This window comes from Limanda limanda, chromosome 5 (assembly GCF_963576545.1).
Source record: "Limanda limanda chromosome 5, fLimLim1.1, whole genome shotgun sequence".
Taxonomy (NCBI): Eukaryota; Metazoa; Chordata; class Actinopteri; order Pleuronectiformes; family Pleuronectidae; genus Limanda; species Limanda limanda.
The window spans coordinates 4,604,940-4,626,051 of NC_083640.1; the positions used below are offsets into that span (position 1 = coordinate 4,604,940).

Here is a 21,112-nt window from a genome sequence, read left to right on the forward strand (position 1 = left end):
TTATAACACATCAAATCTTTATTTTTACACAAGTATAACACTCCCCTGGAGGCTGTTAAGCAGACAAAATACAAACCATCAACATCTCCTCTGAGTGACCTGTCATTGTTCTTTCACACAGTTTCATATATTTCTGTTGGTGTAGAGTTGCTCACATATCACATTCTATTTGCAACCATCAACCTCTGTGACCTGCGAGGCTTGAATATGATGAATATGAGCTGATTTCAGCAGAGACCCAGCGGCACGCATACTCATTACCCTGACTCTTGGAGCGGTTTATGCGATTTATCCCAGTTGCCATGGCGACATTCATAATTTTGTGTTTACAAGATCTTTACAAATAGATATTATGATGCACATTATACTGTTTTTATGCACTGGAAAACACATTTTGGATAATCATAGTGTTAAGCTGAGAGGGGGAAGAATCTTTATGATGGATATGTTGAAAACAAAATCTGGTGTTTGGCCATAACACATTTAAAATATGAAGTTTCTAATAGAATTAAAGCTGATGATGGACTGCAGGGAATGGAAACACTGTAAACACAATAATATTAATTTAGCAAATCACTTGTTAACTTTAATAAATAACAATTTTATTTGAATAAAACAGGTGAACACGGGCCTGGAAATCTCCCAGAAACAGTCATGTTAATAAACAGCTATAGTCGCTCTACTGTCCTGTCACCTGCATTAAAATGAAATGTTAGTACCAGCAGATAGTGCAGAATCAAGGATGCCTCTAGTGTCACGTTCTCATACAGTAGTGAGCTGGCTCCAGTGCTACAGACATCAAATCATCAAATCATTGCAACGCGGAAAAGAGCGCAGGAACAGAGCAAACAGAAAACAGAGGAACGATGGGGGAGTAATCACACAGGAGGGTAAGACACATGTTAGTAAGTTTCACAAGCAGTTCGCAATGGGAATGGTTTGAACACAGAGGGTCAGAGTAGCTCTACTCTGTTAAATGTGGGAGAAAGAAATGGAAATTTTAAATTTGACTTGGAACAAAAGGTGTCCGTCGTTAGAGCAAATCCAGCCAAGCAACAGTTTCCTGACTTAGTTTGGTGTATTACTGTGCTGTAAGACAAAGATATTGTTTCATTTTGCAGCGGTCTTTGGGGAAATACTGTAATTTTAATCAGACTATGTAACTCATGCTTTCAGAATTTTTTTGATTTACTATTGGTCCAATATCTAATAGCTCTTGTTTGGTGTGCAAATAATAATCACCTGCACTCATCGATCCAGACAAACATTACGGAAATGAAATACTGGACAAGTGGAGGACGGATCACATTCGAGTCTGAAACAGGACGGCAGCAGATTGTTAGTGAGAGCTTCAAATGTAGTTTTAACTTGCGCCTGAAATGAAACTTGGAACGGCTTGGGTTTGATTTGAGCTTAGGATCAAAATTATAAGGGAAATTCTTGTTCAGGAGTGATATACAGCACATTGTGATCAGCTGGGTTTGACCTGGGTTCAGTTCAGATAGAAATGTATTTTTATTTTCTGGGCATTTGATGCTTTTAATTCACGTTTCTAAGTGAAATGGCCCATTCTCATCTGCTACAAGGACCCTCCAGTTGGTGTAGGTGAATCCTGAAAAGCATATACACAGGGTATGTACCATCTCCCCTTCCTCCAACACGTAACCCCTCTGTCTTATTGTGGTTTGGTCCAGTCGTCACTGAGCAGGAGTCTTCATGTCCGGACCTGGAACTTGCCAGCCTTCGTCATGTACTTGATGCCTTTGAAAGGTTTGTACTTCTCACCGTACATGTCCAGTCGATTAACCTTAAGCCCTGTTGAACGACACAGTCATCATGAATTCATCCATACTCCAATGCATCCATACTCCAATGTGCTTTCATAAGTGTGTGGCATAAATGTGTGAATATTGTGTCGCTCAAAGTGGAGATGCTGATGAATTTATAAAACCTCCAGAGACATTTGTTTCAGCTACAGCTTCTCAAGAGAAAGACATGTAATGCTGTTCCATGGAGATTGGGTCTTTGAGGATTTATAAACTGTTATTAAATAATCTCAAAGGTCAAAGATAAATTAACGTAACACTAAAACCAGTTATCTGTTTTAATATTTTGGCTGATCAGGACATGTTAATACATTAAGTTAACAACAAACGGAAATTATTAATTTCATGTATCCAAATTTCTGCGTTTCAGAAACAATTATACCAGAGAATATTTTAAAATCTTCTTATAAAAAACTCAGATAGCTCATAACAGATTGAGGAGGTTTATTTGTTGCCTTTGGCGCCATCTAGTGGTCACTGTGTCACTGTGCTCACAGGCTGAGACAGTCAGGTGGTTGTCAGCTGAGCAGGATTTACATATCTCTCTTGAATGTGGGGGTTGAGGGTGAACTACTTTCAATGCTACTGTGACTCAATTTGAGATTAAACGTGTTACGATAAACGTGTAAAATATTTAATAAAACTATAAATCATATGATTAATGAATAAAATGTGTAAGATTTTATTAGTTAGATCATTTCAGCAATGAAAAAACTATTGTTTTCACAGACGATTTCATAGAAGCACAATAATGACAATAAGACACAACAATGACTCTTATTAGAGGTGAAGTTGTTAAAAGTGTAAGTGTGTGTGTGTGTGTGTGTGTGTGTACCTGAGATGGCCATCTGCTGGATCTTGAGCTGGATGTTGATGGTGGGGTTCTCGTCAGGTTTGGAGGCTCCGGGCTGCAGACTCATGGTTCCTTTCAGACTGGGAAGCTTCTGCGGGTTGATCTTACCAACCTCCCATGTCAACATCTGGACAAAACAAAAAGGTATGATATGTGTGAGATTAATAACACAAGTCTTTCCTTTTTACACTATGACAATGCAGAATGAAAGCATACAACGACTTTTGGACACCTGTAGCTTTAATGTCATAAATTGAACTTCAAGCAACGTCTTCACTCCTATGTTCATTTACTCTCTCCTTGTTTTAGGTGTATGATCACACCTGGACACATTTGGAAGTACCTTTGTGACTGGGTCGAAGGTGTGTGTTCCCTGGGAGGAGTTGAGGTTGGCGTTGAGGACTCCACGGGGCAGCTGGCTGCTGACCAGCACCGACTCCACAGACTTACCCATGGTCTGTTTGGGGCCCAGGGTCAAATCAAAACGACCCTGAGAGCTTCCCTCGCGGAAGCTGATGTTGTGCTTGACGTACACTGGGATTGCCACCAGACTGAGGAAGAAGCAAGACAACAATTATTTGAATGTAAGTATACAGCTTAAAGATCATTAACATATGGATTATAAACTGAATTCAGTATAAAGGGTTGTATGTGTCTTTTCCATAACGTGGTATAGCAGATAATGTGATAAAACAGAGAATAAAGCACTGACTTCTGCGAGCTGACGTGATATGAGAGCAACCGGAAGTTTCCATCTGGGGGGATGAAGGAGAGGATCCGCTCAGCCTCCCACCGCTTGAACCGAACACACGGGTGGAAGCTGACATCATCCAGCAGCCGAGGATTCTGGGGGAAGGAAACACAAACGGTTGGCTTGGTGGTTAAACCAGAATACATTTTATAGTATTTCCTGCAGTTTAAACCATTGTATTTTTATTCTTTTGCGCCCATTCAAACTCTTTTTAAAGCATTTTGGTTAAAGCAAAAAAAGGGCTGCTACATGTTTAATGTGAGCAGAATCTTAAATATTCTGTATATGTGATATAGATACACATTTTTATAATTGCCCTTTTACATAATTTTAAACATATTGTAATGAACTGAGACGTCTGATGCCCATAAAACTGAGGCGTTTGCTCTAATAATTCACAAATGCTCTGGGCTCTGTGTCTCTGTTTGTAACATAGTCATGTATATACCACTTTCTAATGGTCTACATTAGTCAGAGAGTGTAGATGCCCTGAGAGATAACTTGTTGAGAATCTGCAAGAGTAAAAAGAAAAGGTTTGTAAACACACCATAAATGACAGGGTGAGGTCAGGCATCCCCGTCAGCTTTACACAGGCATCAATAACTCCCTGGATTTCTGCTGTTATTGTGGAGCCTGAGGAGAGAGAACACAATGAGTATACACAAACAATAAATAATTCTGAGTACCAGATTGTGATGTTTGAAGTAAATGTTTCATGCAGATATATATATGTCAGTTTAATCTACGTGTCTCTTTGTAATTAGTACAGCGCCATGCCTGATTTATCGATGATCGCATCAATCTCCTCCACCACATCGAAATAAGCTTCGTTGTTTGTGTATTTGACCCCGGTGCGTCGCCATGGCACCACGGACAGCTGGCCTGTGGGGAGCTGCTCACCCACATTGGTGCTGCCTGCAAAACCAAATTGATATGAAACAATACGTACAGTCACTAGTATACAGGGATCTCATGTTGCTGTGTTTCAGGCCATGACTATAGAGGATGGCTGAATTTCTGGACTGTGTATATATATACCTTGATATTTTACCATCATAATTCAATAATAACAGATACAATCAATATTTTTGTGTTAATGGATCCTCTGAGGTTTTCAAAACAAATGACCTGCACAGAACCATGCTGACAAACTTTATCTCACATCTGTATTTTGACTTGACATAACATTAAGAACACCTCCTCTAATGGGGAGCGTGTCTATTTCATTTTAAATGTGATCATGTAAGAAGACTGTACCCGTGATGGTGTTGACCATAGTGCGGAGGATGGTGGGGGGCTTGATGAGCTCTTTGAGGATGTTTGACTCTGTGGCCAGTGGGAAGCCATTATCCAGCATCTCTTCCAGTAGTTCATACACCACTACCACATTGTCCTTAATGGCAGCCTCTGTACACACTCCAAAATAGTCCTGAGATCACAGACAACAAGCAGAATGTGGAGAGTTAAAGTCAGATCTGGGTAGTGTGGCAAAGGGGCGGAAAGTTTCCGGTAAATTTCCGGAAACCTTCCGGAAACTTTCCATGGGAAGTTTAGCTCGGGAATTTTGAAAAAAAAAAAAAAATACACAAATTAAACGCTGAGCAATAAAAACATCATTCAAAACTCTATTTTAAAGATGTATGGAAGCAGCACACGCTTCACGTTGAGTTTCAACCCTCCACTCTGCATTCTTCCATCACATGCACAGATAACTCCCAGCATGCTTCACTCTACAGCAGGGCTATTGAGGCCTGCTGTAGAGTGCAGGACTAGTCAGGTAAGTTTCGATGATATTACTCGGGACAATATATTAGCATGCTGATTGAGGATTGTTCATCTGTTCATCTAGACTATTTCCATTCATTTATCCATCAATTGTAAAATATGTTTACAGACGATTCCAATTGTTTGGCTAACTATTTATATCTCTGGCATTGCATTAGTGTTTTTTTACAAACTTTTTTCTCATCTTATTCTACAGAACAATGCCACGTGCACTATCTCATGTGTGGAGACATTTCACCCCATCCAATGTAGAAGGAAAGGCTGTGTACATTTGCAAATACTGTGCAAAGACCTATGTTAAGAATGACACAACGATACAGAAGCATATAGTCAAGTGCCCAAAGTTTCCACAGGGCTCAAATCAGCCTATGACAAAACAAAATGTTTATATTTATGTCTGTATATGGCAAGGTAAATACAGTCAGTATAAATTACCTACAACATTTCCAGTTTATTCCCGTTAATTCCTGTATATTCCCGTTAATTCCCGTATATTCCCGTTAATTCCCATGGAAAGCTTCCAACTTTGAATATTCCCGGAATTTTGCAAACCCTAGATCTGGGTCAATGACAAAATGTACAGAAAAAAGAGGAGGCAAGAACCTGGAACGTGTCGACGACTCTGTGCAGAAACTCGATGACGAAGAGCGGCGGCACTTCGCTCTGGATGACCGCCACGAAGTAGATCCGATGCCGGAGCACACTGATGAGGTAGTGGTGCGGCGTGGAGATCACCGGAGGGACGTTCTCCGGCTCGGTGGCGCGCTCCTGAGCCTCAAAGAAGTAGTCGCACACTGAGCGGCTGACCACGCTCTTCCAGTGCTTCTCCAGGAAAATGTCCCCGGAGGCGTTTATGAGGAACAGGCTGTGGATCATTTTGGCTGGAGGCTGGAAGGCAAAGGATATGAACATAAACAAGCACATATTATAAACCAAAGCATTTCAGGATACAGTTGAATAAACTGTGAGAGATGTAGAATTCAGGTGGAGGTCACTGGATTATACACATTTGATATCATAGAGAAGTAATGCAAAACTATACATGATGTGAAATTTGGGCCTGATGCCGATAATCTACTGAGGGTTAATAAAAAAAATCCTGATGACGATATAGAGGCCCATATATATTTTGCCATGATTCCGAAGATTTGGTTTTCAAACCCATATGACAAAGAAATTTCGTTGAATCTTGATATTTTACATTTTAAACATTATGAATATCTGTTCATAAAATGAAAATATAAATTCAAACAAATAAATAGAGTATGAATATTAGGAAAGAAACACAGTTGTTATGTAAAATGTAAACATAAATCCTAATCTTTTCTGCATTGTTTATTCTGTATAATAAAAGCTATATCAGCAAACATAAAAGCAGATTCTGATGACTGTGAGAGGCTCATATTGGTCGATTTGTCAGCCAACCAATAAATCAATCAGGGTTAAATATGAAGTCCCCCCAATAGAAAATATTGAATGCTTGATAATGAAATAGGAAAGTAATGAGTAAGGAGTATCCTAAAACTGAAACAGCTACATGGAACTTATATTATATTCACACCTGAGAATGAACTGCTGAGCTGTTAGCCGCTTATTGTGTAATAATGCAGTTATTTCACAGTTAATGTATTTTCTCAGCCATATTTATTTGTTTTGCACTAGTATGTAGTCAGTGAACATTTCACCAGTGTTTGAGTGAAGTCGGACACTGGAGCTTCAAACTAATGCAGCTGAATATAAGGACAACACTGGAGTGCTTTGTTGAGCAGCACATATTAAGTCTTTGTGGTAGATGAGTGCTGGTTAATCACGTTGACAGAATGGTGCTACACCCTTTTCTAAAGCAAATATTACAAAAGGTTAATCTGTATAAAGGGCTTCCAGGTAAACCCATAGGATTAAAACAGATGAGAGTGTAGTTTACATGGTCACAGCCTTTATCAGTCCAACTTTGTGTCTCACATGTCAATGGACGGCTCGCAGACGCATCACGTTAAAGTTCAGTGAAGTTGGCAAGACATTCACAGAGTCGGACTTCCCGGATCAATAAGTCATAAGCGAAACGTTGTTAAAGCACAAACGCTGCATAATTCCCACCGTAGTAATGTGGACAAAGGGCTACAGGCCAGTTTTCATCAATATGACTCGTCCTCCATGATGGACACATAACATGGGTGTCTAGTTATTATTATTATTATTTTATTTACTATTAATATTATATATACTGTTGCTGCCATTATTACTATATACTGCTATTATATTGGTTTAATTACTATCATATATAAATATATATTATATACTATATATACTGTCTAACAATAACATTACCATATCATCAGTACTATTACCATCATCTTGCCACGGCACCTTATCTACCTATTTATCTTGTGTTTCTGTTTTTATTCTTTCTACCTCAATATTTTTTTTATTTTTTATTCTATTGTATTGTATTTTATTGTATTCAAATATACCGGCTGCTATGACGACTTAATTTCCCTTCGGGGATGAATAAAGTAATCTATCTATCTATCTATCTATCTATCTATCTATCTATCTATCTATCTATCTATCTATCTATCTATCTATCTATCTATCTATCTATCTATCTATCAATCTATCAATCTATCTATCTATCTATCTATCTATCTACGTACAGCTTGCTGAGAAACGAGTGGGCAGGGACCGTCTACAAAGTGCAACACCGAAAAGAGATATTACAAAAAATGTTCAATAACCTCACTGTAATACTGTATATTCTCACCAAAATCATGTCACAGATCCAGGGAGTCCTGCTGACTATGCTACAGTCCTAAGTTTAGGAAAAAGTGATTTTGTATAATTTTGGGAAATATTTACTATGAAAACTATTCAATAACTTCCCTGTAATACTGTATATTCTCACCAAAATCACGTCACATGTCCGGGGAGTCCTGCTGGCTATGCTACAGTACTAACTTCAGAAAAAAAATATTTAGCATCATTTTGGGAAATATTTTCTATTAAACATATTCAATAACTTCACTGTTATAATGCGTATTCTCACCAAAATCACGTCACAGGTCCAGCGTCTCCTGATGGCTATGCTACTGCATCTATTTGTTGACGTCGACATTAACCTCTTGTAGATGAATGTCGCGAATTTGCCTCAAACCCCACTCCGGTCTTTTTATCCCACTAATGCCTGATGGTGCAAATACTACACATAACATGAAGGTAATTGGAAGTACTCTGCTGCCATCTAGTGGCCGGAGTGGAAAATGCATACTAGCCCCTTGGTACTGTGCAGCAAAGTTATTTTGAGATATTAAGCTGTATTTTAAATACTGTGATGATGGAAAACAGCAATGATTGTACGGAAACATATGTTGTTATTCAATTTCAATCAAAAGCAGCATCAGTATAATAATCTACATACCGGAGATTGGAAAATTTGTTAAATTACGGTTATGCCCCATTAGGCCTAATGTCTCTAATTTGCATCATACCTAAATTTTATATCTATTGTATATGGTATATTGAAATCAACAGTCTCCACTTAATTTAGCATCTGTACGACAGCCAAAAACACAAATAATATTTTATTTTTGTAAATTAATTCAGGCTACAGCATGTTTAATGTGAGCAGAATCTTAAATATTCTGTATATGTGATATAGATACACATTTTTATACTTGACCTTTTACATAATTTTAAACATATTGTAATGAACTGAGACGTCTGATGCCCATAAAACTGAGGCATTTGCTCTAATAATTCACAAATGCAAAGACTAAGCTAATATTTTATTTTTGGAAATTAATTCAGGCAATAAGGGTTAAACGTGTAACTTGGTAAAAGGAGCTTACACACAACACGTCTTCTTCAGTCCAACTTACGGCGGCTGAGGAAACGTGACACCGGAGTATTCATTAAATATGCGGCAGAGATATCGAGTTCAGAGCCGAGAGGGAACCACACGAACCCGGACACGTCTACTGGAATAGAACCAGGACTACTAGAAGTGTTTTAACAGAGGAAGTGTATCTGTGGGAGGCTGGAGGCCTTCATCTGCACATATGATGCTACAGCCGTCCCTCCTCCTCCTCCTCCTCCTCGGTCTCATGACAGAGGAGCAGCCCCGTCGCCCGCTCCGGCAGCAACACACACATCAGCAGCCGGAAACCAACAACACCTTTTACACAAGGTGCGACCTTCCTTCACACATTACACACACTCACCGAGGAATGTTGCTTCTATGTTCACTTCTCGCCTTGCACCGTTTTTCTTCCCAAAGAGCCACTGAGCCGCTGCTTCCGGTTCTGCTGAGGCAGATCCTGATGAGAGGAGCCCCGAGGACCGCAGCGAACCAATCACAGGCCGAGGCTACACGGTCCCGCCTACTCAATGCAGGGATAGGTCGACAATACGGAAATGGGCTCGGGGCTGCGCTGTGATTGGACCGCGGAGGGAGAGCCGCGGTAAACAGCAGCAGCTCTGGCCGCTGATTGGCTGTGAGATGGAGCCTGGTCTGACATTTTGTTTCAGTATCAGATTTCATCTTGTGGAGTTTCTTTCCATTCAAACTTCACACACACGCACACACACACACACACACACACACACACACACACACACACACACACACACACACACACACACACACACACACACACAGACACACACACACACACACACACACACACACACACACACACACACACACGCACGCACACACAAACACACACACGCACACACACACACACAAACTTTTGTTATATCTTCCGTTTTGCAAATTAATGAGATTTTATTTTATTTTTTGGATGGAATGTTTTTATTATGTTAAGCCCTTTTGTATGGAGGACCATACATGACACAAGTATAAATAAATAAATAAATGTAGAATTAAATACAGAAATAAATAAATGTGGAAATATATTTAAGACATTTGTTTAGACATTTGTCATTTGTTGTTATTAACGTATTTATTTATTTATTTCTGTATTAATGTATTTATTTCCTTTTTTATTTATTTATTTCTACATTTATTTATTTATACTTATGTCATGTATGGTCCTCCATACTTTTGTGCTTTCACATTGTTTTTGTATGAAAGTATCACATAAATAAAATCTGATTTATTGATTGGTTGATTGATTTTTCTTGTTCAATTAATTAATTAAAGTTGCATAATGATCAGATGAATTCACGTCCAACAAATAAAGACGCATGTAAGATGCATTGATACTTGTGTCCCTTTAACACACACCTGTTACACACGCACCACAACCAACACATCTGCTGCATATCGCTGGAGTGAAACAAGAATCTCCTTTCTTTAATGCACTCAGCACATCCTCCTCTTGATCTCAATCTATTATATATTTCTGATAGACCAGTAGTAGATGAGTAGAACCAGTAGTAAAGATGTTAACAGTGATTATTTGTATTATTAACAAACATTATGTGTAGTCCCAGCATGATGAAGATACTGAGTCACAGTCCTCCTCCTTTGGTGTATTGTGGGAACCACTTCTAACACAGACGTGACTCCTGTGTTTAGAAGGTGAGGAGATGCTGCTATTATTATCACATAAAGGCTTTATTATGATATAAACGAGTTGTACTGGGACATCTAGTGGCCAAAAGTAGTCATAGCACTCTCTTAATTAACAAGTAAAGGCTGAGGTTCATTTTTAGGGTTGGCCCACTGTGGGGTATACTGATTATTTCTTGATGGAGTGTGTGAAACTAAATATCTTGAAATAAAATAGGCTACCACAGATCTATTAGCTACTTATCAAAATTAATTAAATTTGAGTTCTTTGTTAGAAAACGTCTCAGGTGTCACAGGTAGAGAAACTACACAATTGGATGATGTTGAACTAAATGTGAGGAGTAGCATTCAAATTGGAAACATTTTAATTATTTTACCCATTTTTATGTAAAACTCCTTTCTTGTTTTTTAAAATTAACTCAAATCCATATTCCAAAATCTAAATATTCGGCTTATAGAAGAGGGCCAACTGATTTAGAATATGACTTGGGTGCTGAAGATAATGAAGCAGTAGATAGTTAGGACTGCCACCTTATTTTATCATTTAACTGAACTGAGTGAGATACAAATATAAAAGGCTCAAGGGAAACACGATGGCTCAACATAATTTATTTTCATTTTATGTTAAAATGTACAGAGTTCTTTGAAAGTACTTGCTAAGAAAAAAAACAAAAAAAAAAACGAATAAATGGAAATACATACAGGGACAGAGTCGAGAGTTGAGGCTGCTGGGCGCAAAACAACCTTCACTGTTTGCCCAGCTGTCACGCCTCTTTATTTTGCGCCATCTCTTAGCATACAACGCAACATGTACAATTACAAAGGATACAAAAAGGGAAGCGATATAAACAGACAGAAATATACTGAGCTCATTTTTACATGCCTCTTAAATGTAAGGAAGTCATCCTATACACACACAAGTAGTAAAAAAAAAAGAATGCCAAGTGACCTTTAGATATTTGTAGTCCTTTTGTTTAAAATAGCATTAATATACTACACAAAGATAGAAAAACTCTAGAGATGAGATGGAATGGAGAGGTTAAAGGCATCTTAAAGTCACTAAAAGTGAGTGGTAATTTTTTTAAATTTTGAATTTCTTAGTAAGTATTACCCAAGAGGCGAGCTAAAAAATATGTATTGTTTTTTTTTCCTGAAACATAAGTGAAAAAAATGACAGTACCAATATCAATGTCAGAATTTCCTTTTATATTATAGAAAAAACATTTTCTCTACAATAGGTTTTTCTAAAGTCAAAAAGAGTCAGCTTGTGTCATAAAAGAAAGCTGCCCAGTCTGATAAAATTCAGAAAGAAACACAACAAAAAGGAAGTACAGAACAGAACAATACACACAACTGAAGTATGCAGTGTCACGTCTGTAAGAAAAACGAAAACTCCTCTTTTGACTTTGAATACTGGTACATGGAGCGACAAGGTCAACCGTTCACCTCCAGAGCCGACAGGACCTCGGAACACTAACTCACCTCTGACCTCTGACCCTGCTTTCATGTGTAGAGTGTGCCTCTCTATACGAGGGCCAGTCCATGCACTAGATCAGGCAATTAGGCACACCTTTTATAAAAGGCATACTGTCTTACTGCCACGTTTCTAGCCAATGGGAGTGCAGATTTTTGCAAAAAAGAAACAACAAAAAAAATACAGTTTCAACAGAATACACCATTCAAAAGCAGACTCCTCGACCTCTTTGGGTCACTAACACTTAAGGAGGGGAAGTCAGCTATAATTTCCTTTAGAGCAGTCCAATGGGAATCCCACTGGTTGTTCTGCATTTCCTAAACTGCTAAAAAAAAAAAAAAAAAGGCTGACGTTGTACACCGTCTGTCAGTGGAGTGTGGAACAGCTGAGTGCTTCCTGAGCCAGCCACCAGTTGGCGACAGCTAGCCTGTGTGTGTGTGTGTTTGTGTGTGCTGGATATTGGGAAGTACCAGAATATTTACATCTAAACGTTTTCAGAGCGGCGGTAAACTGGAAAATAATGCTACTTATTTTATTTATGGACATAAAATGGACAATAACGCGCTCGTCTCCTCCTGTGTCTTTGCTGTGTTTTAGGTACAACAACACTGTCCGTTCCAGGAAGACAAAGACTCTAAAAAAAACAAACAGCTCGCACACCGGAGGTCCCGCTCCTTTGCTTTTCTGGAACCAGGTGAAAAGCCGTGTGACCCGGTGGCCTGCAGAGATGTTTGGGTATTTCCGAGAGAGCACGAGTGTATCACTGCACATATAAAGACCAAAGCATATAAGAGGTCTGACTGCACACAAGTATTTTAAAAAAAACAATCAACAGAAACATCGACAACAAAAATAAGATTTAACATCATGTTTAACGAAACAAAACAAGACAAGAGTCCGCCTACTATGTTTCACTGTCTTTCTTTTTTTCAAGGTAAGGCTTCCTATTTGAATTAAAAGATTGTGTGCATGTTTGAATATATTCAGTTTTTCATTCGCAGTCCGACAAAGCAAGGTGCTCCTGATTTATCTCTCCTCGTTGTTTCTTGTACTCCCCCCGGCTCTCCTCCTGCACTTGATGAGGAGGCGGAGTCTCCTGCGTCTGTGTGAAGCCACGTTTGCCGACGTGTGTTCGCCCGACACGAAGCAGCGCGGCACGTGTCGTGGTCCGTGTACACACACCCCCGCGCCAGAAACCCTGCAGACTTGCTCCCGTACACAGCCAGCTGGGAGGGGAGGGGAGACCAGCCCAAATAAAAGGGGACGAAATCTCAACATAGAAAAAACAGGAACCCCCTAAAGACCCTCTCGGTTTCTTTCAGGCGCTTTCCCCCCCCCGGTACCGGCTGAGGCACCGGAGAGGGTGAACAGGAGCATTTGACATTTAGAGTACAGCGAGAATCAGCTCTGGCCTAGTGCCTCCTCTTTCAGGTCCTGGCTGCTCATCTACTCATGTACGGCGACTGCTTTGGGACACCAGCGTAGCTGTGATGGGAGGGGCCAGTGTACATCATGTTGCCGTGGTGATTGGGCTGCATAGGCTGCTGGGGGTAACCCTGCCCTCCCATCATGCCCATTTGCATCTGCATGGGGTACTGAGCGGACTGGTTCATGTAAGGGGGGTTGCCGTGATAACCACTGTTCATCATGGGCTGGGGCATTCGGTAGCCGGCCGACATGGCGTTCAGCGGCGTCATGTTCATGGAGTTGTACTGCGCCGGGGTGGGCATGAGGTTTGGCATCATGCCGCGCTGCACGGCCAGGGTGCGTGGCGTGCCCTGCATGGCCCCGGAGCTGCGGCCGTAGAGCTGCTGCTGGTGGGGGGCCGGGGCCAGCTGCTGGGTGGCCTTGGACCGGATGGAGATGTGGCCCTTGACCGTCGCCATCTGGCCCTGGAGCCTCTGGGTGTGCGGCGGGGGTCCCAGGCCGATGTTGGAGCCGGGCATGTTGCACTGCAGCTGCAAGGAGCCGAGGTTCATGGAGCCGGAGCTGAGGTTGGGAGGCGGCGTCATGGTGGGCTGGCCCTGGGGGAGGGGCGTGTGGGGGGAAGGGGCCAGCCCCGGGTTGGACAGGGAGACGCTGGTGGCGTAGGAGGTGACCGAGGCCGAGTGGGAGTAGGGCATGGCGTGCGGGTCCATGATGGTGTTGGTGAGCTGCTGGAGTTTGGCCAGGCTGAACGTGGCAGAGGGTTGAGGGTAACCCCCGGTGCCGAAGTCCTGACCCATGCGCTCGTAGAGGGTGCGGCCTCCTCCTCCGCCGCCGCTCTCAGGGATCTCCATGATCATGGGCGTGGAGGCGAAGCCGTTACCCATACTGCACTGGGACAAGGCCTGCTGCTGCTGTTGGTGCGGTGGTGGAGGCGGTGCTGAGGGGGGAGGGTTGGGGGCTTGCTGCTGCTGAGGAACCTTCTTTTGGGACTGCTGCTGCTGCTGCTGTTGTTGTTGTTGCTGCTGTTGTTGTTGTTGTTGTTGTTGCTGCTGTTGTTGTTGTTGCTGCTGCTGCTGGTTGGTGCTGGGAGGTCTTTCGATCACACCACAGCTCTGAGGGGACTTAATGCCACAGCTGGGGGTGTTGGATTGGGGTGGGGGTGGTGGGGGCTGGGGCACGCCGCTGCCTACGTTACCGGCTCCCGGCCCACTGTTGGGCCCTGGTCCTGTTTGCTGGATGAGGCCACAGCCGCCCATCGCGAGCTGGGACCCTCCGCTACCCGTGGGTGATGTGAGGGGGGGGGCCGGCACAAAGGAGCAGCTGTTGGACTGGGAGGCGGAGGAGGAGGAGGAGGAGGAGGAGGGTGGGGCCGAGCTGGAGGAAGAGGAGGCTGAAGAGGACGAAGCGGTGGAGGCTCCTGTGACGGCCGCGGCTGACATCCCTCCTCCGTTGCCCCCGGTGCCGGTCCCGCTGCTCCCCCCCCCCATGGTGGAGTCGTAGCTGCTGGGGTTGTCGTAGTTCTCCGTGGTGCTCTCGATGCTGCCCAGGTCGCTGAAGCCGCTGTCCACCACCTGCTGCGAGTGGTCCGGCACCGACGGCACGTCCATCATGGGCGATGTCTCCATGTTCTGCTGGGACGGGGCGGACAGAGAGCCGGGGTGCTCCGGGGTGATTTGGGTGTAGCCGGTTCCAGCACCTCCACCTGCTCCGGGGGGGAGTGGTGTCCCCCCCCTCTGCCCGGCTGACGTTGTGTCCATGATACCCGAGGGCAACCCCGGGCTGTTCACAGAGCGCACAGACTGACCGGGGAGGGGCTGCACCGGGGGGTTCGGGAGGGGGCTGCTGTGCTGGGAGGCTCCACACTCCTCCGCCAAGGCCAGCGCCTCCTCCTCCGTCTCCCCCGTGTGGCTGTAGCTCTGCAGGGTCCGGCAGGCGGCGAGGGTCTCCTCACAGTCCTGGTACGCCCCGTGGTGCGGCTGGGGCTCGGCCTCTTCGTCCTGGGCCTCCCCCTGGGTCAGGGACTGGACCGCCTGCATGGTCTCCAGGTCCAGCTCGTTGGAGTGGTGGTGCGGGTGGTGCGGGTGGTGGTGGCCCAGCTCCTCTTTGAACTCAGAGTGCTGGTGGGGGTGGGAGTGTGTGTGCTGCGGCTCCATCAGCAGCGTGACGTCCTTGTCGTCCGGGTGCAGCGGCTGCAGCTCCAGGGGCTCGGGGGGGACGGACATGGCCGTGACCGTCTCCACCGCCGCCGCCGCCGCAGCCGACTCCTCCTGCTCTCGGCGCCGCCGCTCCTCCTGCTGCGGGTCGGCCGAGGGGGGCCGGCACTTGGTGTCCTGCGCCTCCTCTTCAGCCTCCTCCTCCTCCTCCTCTTCTTCCTCCTCCTGTTTGCTGACATAGTCCCGGGCCGCGCTGCTCTCCGTGTCTAAAAAAGCCTCTCCGCCTTGGGGTTCTTCTTTGACCGGGGGAGAGCTCGCCCGGGAGGCAGGCTCCTCCTCCTCGTCTTCATCGTCTTCGTCCTCTTCAGAGTCCTGACTCTTTCTTTTCTTGCTGCTGTTGTTGCTGCTGCTGCTCTTCTCCTCCAAGTGTCCGTCGCCTTCATCGTCTGCATCGTGGTCTTCACTGCGCCTGCTTCCTGGAGTGACGGCTGCTCGTCGGTTGATGCTCCCGCCACCGCTGCCCATACTGCCACACTCCTCTTCCTCCCGCTCATCATCATCATCCTCTTCCTCCCTGTCGCCCATGTCTGTGTCCTGGGGCCGGGACTGCGGGGCCCGGGGCCCTGATGTGGAAGAGGAGGAAGACGGGGACAGCAGGGGACGGGACAGTGGACGGCTGGGCTTGTCCTCCTCCCAGGCTCTTTCAGTCTCTTCCTCTTCGTCCTCCTCCTCTTCCTCCTCTGGCTCGGAGGGAGGAGGGGGTTTGGGGGCGGGCTGTGGCGGCTGGCAGAGGTTGCGGTTCTTGGGCGGTCTCCCTCTCCTCTTGGGCACCTTCTGCTCAACAGGCTTAGGGAGGTAGTCGTCCTCTTCGTCGGAGTCTTTGTGTTTGGGGTTCCTCTCCGTGCTGGTTAAGACTCGCTTGCGATCGTCCTTCTGGAGCAGCTGAGGGTCTTTGTCCAGCTGCTGCTCCAACGGCCTTTGTCTTTCTTGCTCCTGCCTCTCGGCCTCTTCCTGGGCCCGCTGCAGGTACCAGCTGCGGGGCTTGCGGCCCGGCTTCATCTTGATTTTAGGGGGTGGGGGATCCCCGCTTAAGGCCTGGCTCTCTGCAGCCCTGGACCCGCCCCCAGGTGGTCGACCAGGTCCCCGTTTCTTCCAGTGCAGTGGTTTGCGGCTCTTTCCTTTGGGCCAGCCTTTCTTCTTCTTCAACGGGACGTCAGAGTTGGCTGCCAGGGGATTTGATGGAGTTGCTGTCAGATCAGCCACTGGCTTCAGCACAGGTGTGAGTTCTGAGAGGAGATAAGAAAATGAGCCAGTGTTAGATAAAGCTAGAGAAAACACTACTTGTGCAATTATCATTAAATCCTGACAACCATGTCAAGTCATCCAGAGGTCAGACCTTTAACTACTTCATGTTGAGAATTTTCTATAACAAAATTCAGCAAAATGTTCTTTTAAATTCATGGAACATTGCAAAATCCTTCAACACTTCATTTAGTTGTGAATCTTTGAAGTTTGGCGCTAAATCTTTTGTCTGCAATTCCATGTATAAGTACTCTAGGCCTCACTAATAGTCTATCACTGAAATGGATTGAAACAATAATTGAACATCTGAATAAGTCTAATGGTAATTTGTAGGGCTGGGCAAGTTAACTTGTTTCAATCGAGTTAACTCAAGTGATGAGTTAACTCGATTAATTATTTTATCTCGCATTAACTCAGGTTTGATTATTTATTGTTTTATTGTGAAAGTCAGGCTTTTATTTTGTGAAAGTCTGTTGCTGACTGCTGCAGAACAGGAAAAAAGAAAATAATTGGCGGATAAACAATCGAGTTAACTCATCACTTTAGTTAACTCGATTAAAACGAGTTAACTTGCCCAGCCCTAGTAATTTGCAATGAGAGAATACAATTTATAAAATTCTAAATCTCTGCCTCAGCAGGTTTCTGGCAATCAGGTTGTTATTGCTATTATTGAATACCGATTTTGGATTGCTACTATTCATTGTGTGTCTTTAAAACAGTTCATGAATTTATTGAAATTGCTGATTTTACCCACTTTTACAAGTTAATCAAATACAAAGTTCCTTAAATTTGATACAAGTTTTTACAACAATCTATGACATGAAGTGGGAGGGGCTAGCATGGAATGACCGACATCTAAACCATCTCTACTCACCATCTTCCTCTGAATCTGAGAGGTTGGAGTGCCGGCCTCTTTTGGGTGCTGGGTCGGACAACCTCAATGCAGAGCGAGCGGGGGGGTAACGGCGCAGCGGGTGGCCCAGTGGCGTCTCCTCCTCTAATCTGGGCATAGGCCTCTCCGAGTCGGAGTCTACGAAGGGCTCGTCCAGGACCTCGGTGGTCTCGGAGATGGTCTCTGTTACCACGCTGCTGTGGGGGTGGCTGCGCTGGCGGAAGCGGCGTTTTCTCAGAGGCTTCTGGGTGGAAAGAAAGATGGACATTTGAATTTCGTTGCAAACGTTGCTACAGACCCACCTCAACTGGAACAGATATTTAGTTGAGGATTTAATTCTGAGACGTTATTACAGTATCAATAATGTTAACATTGATTCTTACTAGTGGTGGGGGAAAAAATCGATTCTGTTCAGTTTTTTTTACAATTACATATGTAACAGCCCCTGGCTGGCAAGCATGACGAGGAGAGTTTCAGAGTTTAAAAGATACCTAGTGTGTATGCGGAAAGGATGTTCTCCACTGCAGGAGATATAGTAACGTTCCAGAGGAACTTTAACATCTGAGCATGTTGACCAACTCCTTTTTCTGAACAAAAATGCCAATATTCCCAAATGAATTTAACATTTTGGGTCATGACCTTGCAGCCAACTGGACTGGACTCTAGTAGTACACATTTGTTTATTTTTCTCAATTTGATTGAAGCTCTAGGTTCCTCTTATTTATATGATTGAGCTCAGTGTTCATGTGAGAGGTCTCCTATTCAGAAAATAATTACAAAGGTCCTGTGTCCTGAATGTTCAAGGACAAAGTTTTTGCACTTCAGTTAATGTGTAGAAGACAATGTTGTTCACAGAATTAAATGTGACATTTGAAGAGAGTTGAGCAGTCTTATTTTCCTAATTTTTTGTAATGCCTTTGAATAATATGGGGGACATGAATCGCAACATATCGCAGAATCTGATCGCAATACTTGCAGTATCGCAATATATCGCAGAATCGCAATACTATTGAATCGTCACATTTTTGCCAATTCCCACCCCTAATTCTTACCTTGCATTTGAGCCCCATAGCAGGCTTAGTGAGGACGGGCGGGGAGCATGCTCTCCTGTCATCGTCGTCTTCATCATCATCGTCATCGTCCTCCTCTTCACTGCTTTCACTGAAGCAGCTCTTCCGGACGGGCGGAGCCTCATTTAACCTGGAAACCAAAGGGAGCTGGGCCAGCCCCTCCCCAGGGCCATCACTCACTCTGGGCTTCGGACCGGTCTTTTTCCGCGGGGGCCGCCCTCTCCGTGCGGGGGTGATGGAGGGGTGCCGGGCCATGTCCAGTGAGTGGAAGGCTGTGGACTCCTGTCTGTCCAGGGAGAAAAGGGAGGGGGGGCCGGTGGCAGAGCCGGTGGCTTTTCCTCCCTCTGTTCTCTCATCTTCATCGTCATCATCCTCCACAGGCCGGATCTTAGGTGGCCTTCCAAGTCTCGGGCTGTCCTTCACTTTGCCCCAAGGCCAGTTTTTGGGTGGGCGTCCCCGGGGTCTGCGTTCACCGTTGGCTGGGGGAGGGGGGCGTGGGGGTTCTTGGACAGGGGGTGGACAGCGGATGGGAGGGGACGTTGGAGAGCTCTGGCCAATGGGAAACCCCAAAAAGCCCTTCCTTTCCTCTTCTTCATCATCGTCGTCATCATCATCATCCTCGTCGTCCTCCTCCTCCTCTTCCTCCTCCTGCTCCCTTTTCTTCCGTTGGCGCATGTGCCAGGACATTGGAGGGACCTTGTGAATTGGTTTTATCTATTGATAGATAAAGTAAAAAAATACATAAGATATCAATAAGAACAAGTGCATTAATCCATCGTCTCCATTTAAGGCATAGCAATGAAATGCACTTACCTCCTTGTGGATGTCTTTCTTGGGTTCTTCGTCCTCCTCCTCGTCATCATCGTCTCCATCAGCGTCAGAGACCACGGTGTTGGTGACGATGACGGGAGTCCAGCGCAGACACTCGGGGTCGACCTCCAGCTGCCGCGGCCGAGCCTTCAGACGACTCATGTGATTCGTCACCAGCTTGTCCCTTCGCACCAGGACGAGTCTAAACACAAACCAACAAGAAGACAAGAGCATTAGGACGAAGTCTGCATGTTCTACTACATACGAGTGCAGTAAACCAGATTAATGACCATGTATGTCGGTTTGTGTACATCCACACCAGTGTGTTAATGTTAGCTTGTTATAAGTGTATGTAGACTAGGGACGGGAACCGGGAGGGACCTCCTGATACGATACTATCACGATACTTAGGTGGCGATACGATATGTATTGCGATTCGATTTTACGATTTCCTGGGATTTCTTTTGGTTATTTTTTTTTTTTTTAAATACTGGACCATGGAACAAAGTTGAATCATACCTTCAAATACAACAGTCAAATTCACTTAGAGATTTACAAGTTTTATTTCAAATATCAACATTAACTTAATGACTGCCGGGCAGCCAATAGAGAAAATAAATAAAAATGTGCCATATTATTGTATAGCCCCTGTCAACTGCACACAAACTGACAGATTAAGAAGTGTATGCCACTTAGGCTACTGTTAAACAATAAATAAAAGCTAAATTAAGTAGAATGAATAAAAGTTTACTTAAAATATAAACTTTGAAATAAACAAAATGTAGGCTATTGTTGTTTGCATGTAGGTGATGCAAAGCTAGTGCTTGGGTATGTTTAGATTCTTGTGCAAAAACAAGAGCTGGTCAACATGCTCTCCAACAGGCTCCCCCCATATATCCCCCGCCCCGTATAAACCAATAAATATGTTTTTAAAAATTTTAAATCGTCATTCACAAGAATCGCGATTTGTAACTGAATCGATTTTTCCCCCCATCCCTAATGTAGACACAGTTCTGCTCATAACTTGGCATCACAGAATAGCACCTTCTTTAACCAAATAAGGTGCTACTTGGTATAATGCAGTTCAGGTATCCTTGAGGTGTCGGCACAGTAAAAAATGAATTCTGGTAAACTGACGAAGACGCAATACTTCCTTTACGATTATTTTCAAATCGCAATGTCACTTTTTGGAGAGAAGCCTGAATTTCAGCTGAAGTTGCTTTAGTCTTTTTTTG

At 44.1% G+C, this 21,112-nt stretch overlaps 2 protein-coding genes across 2 annotated transcripts in view; both read right to left on the reverse strand.

Moving 5' to 3' along the window:
- ap3m2 (adaptor related protein complex 3 subunit mu 2) lies at nucleotides 1-9,513 on the reverse strand. The gene is made up of 9 exons (XM_061071144.1): nucleotides 9,433-9,513; nucleotides 5,819-6,103; nucleotides 4,688-4,859; nucleotides 4,208-4,345; nucleotides 3,978-4,063; nucleotides 3,392-3,525; nucleotides 3,023-3,230; nucleotides 2,662-2,806; nucleotides 1-1,815 (listed from the first exon to the last, which is right to left on the reverse strand). Exons 2-9 carry the CDS (start codon nucleotides 6,089-6,091, stop codon nucleotides 1,715-1,717), a joined length of 1,257 nt encoding a protein of 418 aa, XP_060927127.1. The 5' UTR covers nucleotides 6,092-6,103; nucleotides 9,433-9,513; the 3' UTR covers nucleotides 1-1,714.
- Nucleotides 9,514-11,341: 1,828 nt separating this feature from the next.
- kat6a (K(lysine) acetyltransferase 6A) overlaps nucleotides 11,342-21,112 on the reverse strand; it is a 39,928-nt gene continuing 30,157 nt past the window's right edge. Inside the window, exons 14-17 of the mRNA XM_061071992.1 lie at nucleotides 19,881-20,079; nucleotides 19,050-19,781; nucleotides 17,980-18,241; nucleotides 11,342-17,089 (exon numbers count right to left, since the gene is read on the reverse strand). Coding sequence (XP_060927975.1) covers nucleotides 13,665-17,089; nucleotides 17,980-18,241; nucleotides 19,050-19,781; nucleotides 19,881-20,079 — 4,618 coding nt within the window. The 3' untranslated portion in view covers nucleotides 11,342-13,664. The remainder of the gene's footprint in view (nucleotides 17,090-17,979; nucleotides 18,242-19,049; nucleotides 19,782-19,880; nucleotides 20,080-21,112) is intronic.

Excerpts from the sequence above, each read along its gene's own strand:
- ap3m2 (XM_061071144.1), bottom strand. The coding sequence starts at position 6,091 with ATGATCCACAGCCTGTTCCTCATAAACGCCTCCGGGGACATTTTCCTG. Across the intron at positions 4,346-4,687 it reads TATGGTCAACACCATCACGG|GCAGCACCAATGTGGGTGAG; the intron begins GTACAGTCTTCT and ends TTGGTTTTGCAG. Across the intron at positions 3,231-3,391 it reads TATCACGTCAGCTCGCAGAA|TCTGGTGGCAATCCCAGTGT; the intron begins GTCAGTGCTTTA and ends CTTCTTCCTCAG.